Source organism: Xenopus laevis, chromosome 2L (genome assembly GCF_017654675.1).
Source record: "Xenopus laevis strain J_2021 chromosome 2L, Xenopus_laevis_v10.1, whole genome shotgun sequence".
NCBI lineage: Eukaryota > Metazoa > Chordata > Amphibia > Anura > Pipidae > Xenopus > Xenopus laevis.
In genome coordinates, this window is record NC_054373.1 from 158,547,640 (window position 1) to 158,560,872 (window position 13,233).

General features: G+C 39.8%; 1 protein-coding gene across 2 annotated transcripts in view; it reads right to left on the minus strand.

Annotated features, from left to right (window-relative positions):
* Nucleotides 1-8,781: 8,781 nt before the first annotated feature.
* The window catches only part of atp7b.L (ATPase, Cu++ transporting, beta polypeptide L homeolog), an 82,723-nt gene continuing 78,271 nt past the window's right edge, over nt 8,782-13,233 (minus strand). For both annotated transcript variants that reach the window (XM_018247610.2, XM_041582614.1), the window contains one exon: nt 8,782-9,600. In XM_018247610.2, the coding sequence (XP_018103099.1) occupies nt 9,345-9,600 (256 nt within the window). In that variant the 3' untranslated portion in view covers nt 8,782-9,344. The remainder of the gene's footprint in view (nt 9,601-13,233) is intronic.

Here is a 13,233-nt window from a genome sequence, read left to right on the forward strand (position 1 = left end):
AAGTATATATCACTTCAGAAGCAAGTGTATTAAAATGGAAAGGAGCGATGCTCTTGTTGAACTATACCTTGCACATTTAGTGATAGTGCTCGTGTAAATGGGTACTCACAGGCCCTCTGAAGGGTTTAGGCTAATCACAAGTTAAAGTTGAATTACCATGGTTAGTAGAGTATCTCCACTGTTGCTGCAGCTTTTGAAAACTAAAAGCTATCAATAGCACTTATGTTCACCTTCCAAACACTTTTTTTTTCCAGTTCAGTTGTTTTCAGATTGTTCACCAGAAATAAATACTTCGGTTGCTTTCCATTGCCTTTTTTTTCTACCCGTTTTTCCAAAATTGAGGTGTAAAGTTTAATGTTCGTGTCTCTGGTGTTTCAGTCTGGCAGCTCAGTGATTCAAGTGCAAACGCTAAACAATTTGCTACATCAGTTGATACATTTCTCAGCAGCATTTCTGGAGTATACACAACTATTGTATCAGTTCTAACAGCTGCCTGTAATGAAACTCAGGGATTCTGCTCAGCAGGGACAAAGATAAGAAATGTATCAACTAAAGGTATAAATTTAGAACAGTTACAGAGTCAGTGACCCCCCCCCCCCCGAGCTGCTTTAGAAAGACATAAGTAGGCGAAAAATGAAACTATAAAAAGGAGAATTTAACCCGTAACTAAAAAAAACCCTACCCCCTAACCTACGAAGACCCCCCTCAATCCTCCCCCCCAGCCTAACTGCCCCCCCCTGGGGAATTGCCCCTAACTTTTTACTTATCCCTCAGGGATCCCAGTTCACGGCAGCCATCTTGCGGGTCTTCGGTAATCTGAGACTGAGACCGCAGTTGGAGCAACTGAGCATGCGCGGAAATGGACGGAAATTGGCGAAGCACTAGAAGAAGACGCGAAGACCCAGAATATGGCTGCTGTGAACTGTGATCCCTGAATCTGCACCGAGGGGTAAGTAAAAAGTTAGGGGCATTTCCCTGGGGGGGGGGGGGGCAGCTAGGCTGGGGGGAGGAGGTAGGGGTACATAGGGTAAAACAGTTGAATTCTCCAAAATAAAAAGTAGAAATTAATTGAAAAAACGTCTGTATTTCTGGTGAACTATCTGAAACCAACTGAACTGAAAAAAAAACTGTTGGAAGGTGAACAACCCATTTAAAGGAACAGTTCAGTGTAAAAATAAAAACTGGATAAATAAGCTGTGCAAAATAAAATAAAAAATTCTAATATAGTTAGTAAGACAAAAATGCAAGGTATAAAGGCTGGAGTGACTGGATGTCTAACATAACAGAACACTACTTCCTGCTTTTCAGCTCTCTAACTCAGAGTTAGTCAGAGACTTGAAGGGGGATCACATGGGACAAAACTGTTCAGCGAGTTTGCAGTTTAACCATAGCATTCAGCTTAGATTCAACAGCAACAGTTATGACCCATGTGGCCCCCCCTCAAGTCACTGATTGGTTACTGACTGGTAACCAATCAGTGGAAACCAAGAGAGCTGAAAGCAGGAAGTAGTGTTCTGGTGGTTATGTTAGACATCCAGTCACTCCAGCCTTTATACATTACATTTTTGGCTAACTAACTATATCAGAAACATTTTTTATTTTGCACAGCCTATCTATTTACCCAGTTTTTATTTTTATACAATTCCTTTAAGCCCGAATGCCTGAAACCATTATGGAAAGAAATGCAGCCAGTGTTGTGTTCCCCTGTGAGTCTCCAGTCCAGGCTATCATGAAGTGCATCACACCTGACACTTTTCACATTGTCATCTTCTCCATAGGCCTCTGAGAAGAAACTGACATTCAGGGTTCAGACTGGGCCGACGGGACATTGGGATAAAACCTGCTGGGCCCTGCTGACCCAGACACATTCCCCATCTCACACCATTGCTGCTCTCCCTTGCCTCCCCCCAATTGTGGCTTCAATGGAAAAGAACAAGCTACATGAGGCAGGAGGGAGGTTGTTGTGCCAGTACATGCAGGGGCTCTACAATAGCAGGGGGATATGTGGGCCACTGAGGTGACAGCTCCGATTGGCCCCCAATTTAATACTGGTGACATTTCCTGGGTCCCTTGAATCACAGCCAAGAGGAGAAGATAGTTGTAGTTTGATGAGAAGGCTGCAGGCTAGGCATTCATTAATACTTCAATATTTTTGTCAGACAGGGACCTTGCATTGTCTATTTGCAAGATGTGCAACTATTTTTCTTTTCTAAAAGATTAGAATTTGTGTGTTGGTATATTCCAGCAGTGAGGGCTACATAACATGGGTGCATCATACAGCTATCACAGTGACCATGTGAAAGATGCTCAGATTTCAGGTGTATCACATAGTTACATAGTTAGTTACATAGTTAAATCGGGTTGAAAAAGACAAAGTCCATCAAGATCAACCACTCCAAATGAAAACCCAGCATCCATACACACACCCCTCCCTACTTTTAATTAAATTCGATATACCCATACCTTTACTAACTATAGAGTTTAGTATCACAATAGCCTTTGATATTATGTCTGTCCAAAAAATCATCCAAGTCATTCTTATAGTCATTAACTGAATCAGCATCACAACATCACCCGGCAGTGCATTCCACAACCTCACTGTCCTGACTGTGAAGAACCCCCTACATTGTAGACTCTTCTAGTCTAAAGGGTTGGCCTCTGGTACGGTGATCCTCTTTATGGGTAAAAAGGTCCCCTGCTATTTGTCTATAATGTCCTCTAATGTACTTGTAAAGTGTAATCATGTCCCCTCGCAAGCGCCTTTTTCCCCAGAGAAAACAACCCCAACCGTGACAGTCTCCCCTCATAATTTAAGTCTTCTCTCCCTCTAACCAGTTTAGTTGCACTTAGTCTCTGCACTCTCTCCAGCTCATTTATATCCCTCTTAAGGACTGGAGTCCAAAACTGAACTGCATACTCCAGATGAGGCCTCACCAGGAACCTATAAAGAGCCATAATTATGTTTTCATTACTTGAGTTAATGCCCTTTTTTATGCAAGACAGAACTTTATTTGCTTTAGTAGCCACAGAATGACATTGTCCAGAATTAGACAACGTTTTATCTACAAAGACCCCTAGATCCTTCTCATTTAAGGAAACTCCCAACACACTGCCATTTAGTGTATAACTTACATTTATATTATTTTTGCCAAAGTGCATAACCTGCATTTATCAACATTGAACCTCATTTTCCAGTTTGCTGCCCAGTTTTCCAGTTTAGACAAATCACTCTGCAAAGTGGCAGAATCCTGCATGGAACCTATAGTTCTGCACAATTTAGTATCATCTGCAAAAATAGAAACAGTACTTTCAATGCCCACCTCCAGGTCATTAATAAACAAGTTGAAAAGCAAGGGACCTAGTACAGAGCCCTGCGGTACTCCACTAACAACACTGGTCCAATTAGAAAATGTTACATTTACCACCACTATTTGTAGTCTAGCTTTTAGCCAGTTCTCTATCCAGGTACAAATACTATGTTCCAGGCCAACATTCCTTAATTTAACCAGTAACCTTCTTTGTGGCACTGTATCAAATGCTTTAGCAAAGTCTAAGTAAATCACATCCACTGCCATCCCAGGATCGAGGTCCCTGCTCACCTTCTCATAAAAAGAAATTAAGTTAGTCTGGCAAGCAGGCCCGGATTTATTGAAAGGCCACCTAGGCCCGGGCCTAGGTCGGCAGGTTCTTAGGGGGGCAGCATGCTGCCCAACCACACCTCCATTGGTTCAAAACACTGGTGATGCGCTGGAGATACGATCATTTTTTAAATTTACTATGCGCCAATCCCCATTGATGATGAAAATTTGCACGAATAAAGGGGAGGGTACAGGGGCAATGAACGGCAGTGGGCCTAGGGGTGCCCACTATGTAAATCCGGCCCTGCTGGTAGGATCTATTATGGATAAAACCATGCTGGCACAGCTCAAAGTATTATGATTTCCTATTAAGTCCAGTATCTTATCCTTTATTAACCCTACGAAAAGCTTTCCTACCACTGACGTCAGACTAACTGGCCTATAGTTTTGAGGCTGAGAACGGGATCCTTTTTTGAATAGAGGCACCACATTAGCAATTTGCCAGTCTCTCGCACTATGCCAGACCTCAATGAATCCTGAAAATTAGTAAAGTAAAGTAAAGAGGTTTGTATTTATTAAGTTTTGGTTACAATATAATGGTAACCGTTCAAGGGAAATTTAAGGGGGTTTCTATAAAATCCAGCTAGAAGGGCTGCACTGATTGCAACTTATTTAAATCCAGTCCTTGGTCTCAGGCTTCTGCTGCCACAAAGGTTCTGTAGGCTAAGGTCCTCTTAGAGCAAAGTCACACAGGTAGATTTGTCACCCACAGTTAAGAAGCAACTTTCGGCGACTTTGGAAAGCCAAAGCAATGTTTTCACCCGGCAATTTACATTATTGCTGGCAGGAAAGCATTTTTAGGAGATTTCTGGCAGGCATTAGCACATTGCCACTGGAACAAACCTCCCTTTGTGCCGTTGCAGTTAATCCCATTACACACTATCCATCCAAAATAAATAAGCACAAACAATTAACTAGAAGTGATCATATGATCCTTATCCAGTTTATGCTTTCTCCCTCTCTTACTATAACTGCTCATTTGACAATGCCCCACCCTAGGCCTGTGCATAGATAGCCTTCCCACATATCCAGCCATCAGTGCAGCTCAGGGGTGCAATCCTGCCCTCTCTGCCTCAGCTTTCTTGCTGCTGCCCCCCTTCCCCCAGTTCTCACCTTTTGAGCACCGGAGGGGATCCAGGGGGCTCCGTGTTGCAAGTGCAGAGAGCAACTTTATGGGGTGCTGCCATCTGAGAAGAGTTTCTCAACTCACTTCATTGGTGCAGCACCCCTGGTGCAGCTCAGAAACTTGCATCGAATGCAATTGTGAGTCTTAGGGCTCTTACAGACTATTGTTTTTAGCTGCGCTCCCCTGCATTCCGGTTTCATTCGTTCAGCCACAGGGGAGAGTAGGAGTAGACACATGTAAGTGCCAAATGCAGGTTGGGACGCAGCATGTTGCATTTTTCCTACATTCAGTGCTTACATGCGTCTGTGTGAGTACAGCCCCATTGAAAAGAACCCAGTGCTTCTACTCCTGTGTTCCCCTGCGGCTGAACGCATGAAACTGGAACGCAGGGGAGTGCAGCTAAAAACGCTCGTCTGTAAGAGCCCTAAGACTTTCTTTAACAAGTTGGGAAATTAAAGGAAATTGAAAAAGTGATCAAAATTCTCTGATCAAGTTTACTTTTTTCTTTGTTCTGATTTTACAATAAAGTGCGATTTCCAAAGTATACTAGGTGGGGCTAATGAGTCAATAATAAAAAAAAGGATGTACGAGTATAGGGTCTATTAACCAGAATGCATAGGACCTGGTGTTTTCTGGATAAGGGATTTCCATGCCGAATGTTTGTGAAATATCATTTAAAACATTAAATGTATAAATTGTTTTACCACTGATGTGGAATTGTGCACCTTAGCTGGGATCAAGTACAAGTATTATTTACTTAAAATGGACTCTATGGGGTAGATTAATCAAAGACTTACGTTAGAGATGTCCACAGTCCTCTAGAGTGAAATTCCGCCACTCTCCATTCATTTCTATGGGATTTTTAAAGGCGTATTTTTCAAAGGGTGATAGTGAAAGTTCACCATTTGATAAATACGCCTTTAAAAATCCCATAGAAATGAATGGAGAGTGGCGGAATTTCACTCTAGAGGACTGTGGAGATCTCTAACTTCACTCTTTGATAAATCTACCCCTATGGGTAATAACCCTCCCTTCATTCAGAGCTTTCTAGATAACGGGTTTCCAACCAATGGGTCCTATACATGTTCCCAGCGGTGTTACTAGATATTACTGGGCCCCACAGTAAATTATATTTCAGGCCCCCAAAATGTCTAGAGCTTGAAATGTTTTACCAAAATGTATTGAAATCATATATGAATAAGGGCCTCATGGAGCCCCTATACCTCCTGGCCCCCCCTGCAGCCGCAGGGTCTGCTTCCTCTGTAGTTACACCCCTGCATGTTCCATAGACGTAATGGCTGAATACAATCCCAATCAAGTAAATCAGTCAAAATGCTGGATAAGGTTTTGATGTTAAAGTGTGGATTTCTGTCTTTCAGGAGAAAATAAGTGCAACACACCATGCTGCAGATTACCTCTCAAACTGGGGCAAAAGACCAGAGCTCCACCCAAGGCTGCCCAAATGGCAAGGCAACTGAGAATGGTGAGAATGAGCAGAGAACTATGTCCCACAATCCACCACCAGCTCAGAGTTTTATAACTAATTAACCAGGTAATGGAAGCTGAAGGCTCTTTTTTTTCATGCAACACAGTGTGGCTTTAAAGGACCAGTAACAGCAAAAAATTTAAAAAAAAAATCATTAGTATGCTGTGAAAAAAAGACGCCAACACATATTAAACTTTAAAATTGCTTTATTAAGAAATAACTTAACGAAACTCCGCTTGTGCTCCTCTTCAGAAACGGCGACAGGGCAACAATCCATCGTGAGAAATGGAGTGCCGCACGATGGATCGCCAATTGCCTTTTCAGTCGTTTATTTCTTAATAAAGACTTAGCAACTTTAACATTTAATATGTGTGGGTGTCTTTTTTTCTGTAGCATAAACATCAGGACATTCCAGCCCTTTGGTGTTTAAAGGACTAGTAAAAGCAAAAATTTTTTTTAAAAAAATTTGCTGTTACTAGTCCTTTAAACACCAAAGGGCTGAAAAGTCCTGATTTAGTGATACAATTTTTCTATCATTGCATCAGTCACATACAGAAAAAGCAGATATTTCTATGTGTAACGGTTTCATTTATGTACATGGAGTTTGCATTCCACAGTTCTCTGCATATGACAGTATTTCTGCAGTGGTAGGACGGTTCTGTCGGTATGCTGGTACAGTGGTATATACAGTGTTTATTATATTACTGATAACAACGAGAATAGAAAAACAGAAAACAGAAGGGAAAATTATTATTGTATTATTATTTCCTTTATTTATATACATATAACATATATTTATAAACATAAATCACTTGCAATAAATGAATATAAAAATAAATATAATTTGATTTGTACAGAACAGTATCAGTAATTCCATGCTTATCTAATCTACAGAAGTTCATTACATTTACATTAATTCATTAAAGATAGTGCAAGTAACATGCCTGACAGCCTTATTCCCTTTCCATATAGATAATGTATCTGTATCTTACAATAAGGGGCAGATTTACCTAGGGTCGAATATCGAGGGTTTTAGCGATATCCCTACGATCGAATGATCGAAGGAATAATCGTTCGATCGAACGAACGATTAAATCCTTCTAATTGAACGATTCTAAGGATTTTAAACAATCGATCGAAGGATATTCCTTCGATAAGAAAATTGTTAGGAAGCCTATGGGGACCTTCCCCATAGGCTAACATTGGCCTCGGTAGGTTTTAGGTGGCGAACTAGGGGGTGGAAGAATTTTTTAAAGAGACAGTACTTCGACTATCGAATGGTCGAATAGTCTAACGATTTTTAGTTTCGAATCGTTCGATTCCAAGGTCGTAGTCGAAGTAGCCCATTTGATGGTCGAAGTAGCCAAAAAAAACATTCGAAATTCGAACTATTTTTCCTCTATTCCTTCACTCGAGCTAAGTAAATGGGCCCCTAATTATCAACAACAAAACATCTGGTGGGACTGAGTGAAGTTCCTCGACTCACAGCCAGGTGGAGCTTTCTTCCTCAGTTCCTTTGGTGAATTACTAATAGGTCCTTGCTTTATATAAGGGTGCAAGACATGCTTTAACATACAATATATAGTTATAGATAGGAATATAGATACTTTCATTGGGAAAGTGTGTATTTTGCCAGACCTGTAAAGGGCTAAACTGAGCTGTCGGGTGACTGGACTAAATACATGGGGTGTTAGGGACTAATACTCATGCTTAAATAACAGTTAGCTGTGATCAGCTAGAAGATACATGCATGAGTCTGATTGGCTGACATGGGATACACCAGTGTTGCAAATAGGTTATTGGTTGACCCCTATGTATTTTCACAAAGGATACTCATAATACAACGAGTAACTGTTCAGCCCCTTCCATTTGTATCATGTTTTGTATCAGCATACTTCAGTCGTCAGAATTTAGTCATTGTCTTTCCAATACTACAATTCGAATGGATTTCTATTTAGAGAATACTTATTTTCCTTGTAGCAGTCACAGATATTAGAAACTGCTAATTGGTATATTTCTGAATGGCAGGGACTTCCAATTCAGCTGCTGGGGTGCGGAGCAGGAAAGCAACCCCAACCCCAACACTATTAGCTAATCTGCAGTAAGGCACTATCCCCCATATGTAATAAAAGGCACTAAATTTGCCCAGTAACCCATAGCAACCAATAAGATACTTGCATTTAAACAGATGACTAGTAAATTCTACCTGCTGATGGGTTCAGGGCCTGATTTACATAGCAGGTGCCCCTGGGCCCGCTGTCGTTCGCCGCCCCCATCCCCTCCCTTTTATTTGCTAAAATTTTCATCATCGGGACCACAGCAATGGGGATTGGTGCACAGGAAATTTAAAAACCTATTGTATCACCTGCGCATCCCCAATGTTTATGAACCAATGTGGGTGTGGTTTGGCAGCGTGCCACCCCCCTTGGGAAAAGTTAGACTCACAGCTTAATGGGCAATCCACCTTCATTAGCAAAACTGTAATAACTGAAAAAAACACAGAAATATGTTTAAACTTTCATAACCTGCCAAATTTTGTAAAATGAACATGGTAATTAGGGTGTGTGGCCACAAAAATGGGTGTGGTCAAAAAAATCTGAGCTACACGCGCCAACTTTTTTCCCCTCTTTTTATTTAAAAAATGTTGGGAGTTATGCTTTTGCCCATTCCTAGCTGAATGACATCATTCCAGCATGTGACTGTGTGATGTCACTGTTACACCTATGACACCCGTTTCATACCAATATTGGTTTAAATTAAAATAACAGACTGTGGAACAGTTGTGACATTGCTACGGAGTCCTTGCTGTTTGTTTCCCATAACATCCCTTATCTTTGTTTTCTTAATTTCTAGCCCAACTGCTTTTAGCATCACTGGGTCCATTTTCTGTCCCTTCTCCATTAATATATGACTTTTAAAAGCTTTCTTTGTGGCCACTACATTGTAAACAGAATTATATAGAGATGACTGTTCCCTATTCACTACTAGACAGAAAGAAAGTGTAATCCTTGCCATTGAGTTCATTCACACTCCCAAATTCATATTCAGGGTGATCAGTTTCATCATATGATGCCTCTGCCCTTTAAACAGGGATTCAGATCAGCTGATCTTCAGGTGTTTCATTGATCAGCAGTGACCACTTGTCTTGCTGCTCTACAATAGAGCTGTGGCGCTTCAGCTTCTGGGAGGCTCTGGACACTTGGCTGATATAACTCATCTGATCCCAGGCTTTTGTCAGATCCCTTCTCCGGTCATCCAGCCCAATGTGAACACTTATCTGTGATGGGGTGAGAGGCTTCATGTGTCCTTGCGCACGAGCTTCATACCTGTCTGAGTCTGGTTTCCTGTAGCTGAGCAATAGTAAGAAAAGAACAGATTCTATATGTAATACTAGTCTTATTACAGAAACTCAATGAAATGAAGATCAAATAAAAGAGATACGCATGAGGATTGATTCATTGAAAAAAAGGACATTATACGGACCAATTCTAAACCAATTCTAACTTTTTGCTAAGTATTCTACAGTTGTACAGCACAGAAATGTAAAATTGCAACAAAAATGTTGTGTGACACCACCATACGGTTACTGAAATAAATCAAATGTAGCTGTCGAGTTATTTAACGTTTAATTTAATGCTAACGCCCCATATGATGACACTGGCACAGTGTTGGATACCAGGAAAGCTCCCGGTGGGCCTCTTACTTCTAAACATTTGGACTATTTCATGGTCATTCCCTATTTCTTTATGGGAACAACAAGGCTTAATAATGGAAGAATAGAGTATAATATGTAGTGAAAAGAGACTAGGAGAATAAAGAGATTGATTGAGGAGAGGAGGTATAATAGTTTGGAAAGTGGACCCTCAGTCTAAGGTTTTCTGGTGGGCCCCTGGCATCCCAGTCCGACACTGCACTGGCATATTATTAATGTGACAATTCAGCAAGGGAATTAGAGGCCTGTAATCTCTGCACACATACAGGTATGGGATCTGTTATCCTGAAAGCTCTGAATTACGGGAAGCCCATCTCCCATAGACTCCATTTCATCAAGTAATTAAAATTTAAAAAAAAGATCTCCCTTTTGTCTGTAAACAGTGCTTTGTACTTGATCACAACTAAGATATAATTAATCTATATTGGAGGCAAAACCAGCCATGGGTTGATTTAATGTTTATATGATTTTCTAGTAGACTTAAAGGAGAAGGAAAGTCGTTTACCACTTGGGGGTGCCAAATGTTAGACACCCCCAAGTGAATGTATTTACTTGCCTGAAACCCAGGCTGGTGCTCCTATCAGCAGAAAACTGCACCTGCCCGGTGTTATTCCAGTGAGCACCGCGGAACGCTTTTCTTCCGGCTTCTTCTTTCTTCTCGCGACTGCACATGCACATTAGAGTGAAAAGCTAAACTTTAACTGTGCATGTGTCTGCCCCGGGAAATTTGAAGAAGCCGGATTTTCCTTCTCCTTTAAAGTATGAAGATCCAAATTACAGAAAGATCTGTTATCCGGAAAACCCCAGGTCCAGAGCATTCTGGATAACAGATCCCATACCTGTATACAGTAATATGGGTGTATAGAGAAAAGACTCATGAATGGGAAGGGTTTTGAGTTGTGACGTTATGCAGGTTGTGTTAGCAGAATTAATTCGAGCTTTAGAATAAGATACACACACTCTCTCTCGCTTATTATTTTATTCTCTTCTATGGGGACTTTTAACCTATCTTGGGCCAGCAGTTGTTAACAGGGTTCTAAAAAGACTGGATTTGATACAATAAGGTTCAGCCCTAATAATTACGCCTCAATACAAAGAGTACACACTCGTTTGCATGTGCTGAACATTTTTATTATGCCGTTTTTTTTTAACATTCCCTCTGCTTCCTTGTGTTGGCTAATGAGGACACAGTTGATGTAAATCTTGCCAACTAATCCTATAATGAGCTGCTGCCTCATTTTCCATGCACATGTATCCTCTGCTGATTATATGAATAGCTAATCCCATCATTTGCCTTTTGTTACTGTACACCTGTAAAATGCTTCATCTCCTTTGTTTATTTGTGCTGTAAAATGCTCTCGCAAGGGTTTCCTCACTAAATCGGAAATGACTCCTTGCAGCCAAAATTATATATAATTTGTGCATGAGATAATATGTTTAAAGAGGCCTTCTCCCTTTTGCATATATGTAATTCTAAGCAACTTTTAGTTATACATACAATACACATTAATTGAAACATTTAGATGTGTTGTTTTTAATTAATAATACAGCACCACAAGTGCATGCAATACAAAAGAGTACACACGAGTTCGGGTATTATTAGTGAGAATAAATTCATAAGTGCTAGGAGTTTGAATATACAAAATAAGGTTCCTGTCCTGAAGAGCTTACAATCTACAAGGAATAGAAGACAAATAGCTTTTTTCGCTGGGATTGCTACTGAAAACAGTAACTGTATGCATGTATATTTTTATTTATATATTGATATATAGATTGATATATAAATTCTCAGAGCTAAACGGGTTATTTACTAAACTCCGAATGCCATAGTATAAATCGATTGGTTTTTTTTTAGTGGGAAAAAAAAACCCATGTATTTTTTATTAAACCCAGAGGATGGAAAAAGTCAGAATCCGAAAATCCGGCAAGATTTGTTGATCAGCGTTGGGTTTTGTGCAATAATCTGAATATTTTTGGGTTTTTGGGCAACAATCTGAAGAAATCTTAGTTTTCAGTGAAAAATCCCAAAAATTGTATGATTCATATTTTTCACTATTGTTTCATTTTTTTTCCCGCAAACAAAATTTTCATGGAAAGGGTATTAATAAATTAGGCAAAAAAACCCGTCCGGATTTGGTCAGAGTTTTTTTCAAATTATATTGAGATAAATGGGACTCTATGGGGGTTATTTACTAAGCTCCGAAATCCGGAAAATTTGTGATCTTTTTTTGTGTTATAATAGGCTTAAAAAAAAATCACAAATTTTTCTGAATTTATTAAACCCCGAGGGCTAAAAAGCCAGAAAATAAAAACACGGCATCTCAAACCTGTCGAGGTTGCATAAAAGTCAGTTGGAACAGTCCCGTTGAGTTTTGGTTGTGTCTGGGGTTTCGGGCAATTTCACAATGTTTTTGGAGCTTTCAGGTGAAAACTCCGAAAAGTTTTCAGGAAAAATTCACGAAAAAATCGTAAAAATCTGAGCTTTTGCCGCAAAGGTAATTTTCGGGAAAATGTAATAATAAATAAGCGTTAAAAACCCGAGCGGGTTAGATCAGAGTTTGTAGCAGCCGATATTGAGATAAATCCGGACCTTGATAAATAACCTCTCAGTGAGTTTACAATATAACTGCTTGATTGTAGCTACTGATTAACAAACCTTCAGGAGAACTGACTTGGGCTACTTCTGCTAAAACTATTGCTTTTTTTTTTAAATAATATGTATTAACAAGTTGCTTAGAATTACATTTTCTTTTATTATGCTAAAGAAAAGTTTTTAGGAGGCGATTCTTTTTAATTGCATTTCATTGCACACTCTTAAAGTAACCTTGAAAGGGACACTAAACCTTAGAAGCTAGGCTTAACTATTACATAAATAATATGTAAACAAAATCTTGTTTAACAATATGAAATCACAAATGTATGGGATCCTTTATCTAGCAATCTGTTATCTAGAAAGCTCTAGATCACGGGAAGGCCGTCTCCCATAGGAGTATATTTATCAAAGAGCGAAGTTAGAGGTCACCACAGTCCTCTAGAGTGAAATTCCACCACTCTCCATTCATTTCTATGGGATTTCTTAAAAGAGTATTTAAAAATAGGTGAATAGTGAAAGCTCATGCTTTGATAAATACGCCTTTCAAAATCCCATAGAAATGAATGGAGAGTGGCGGAATTTCACTCTAGAGGACTGTGATGATCTCTAACTTCACTTTTTGATAAATATGTCCCATAGAGTCTATTTTAAGCAACTAATTCTAATTTTTAAAAATGT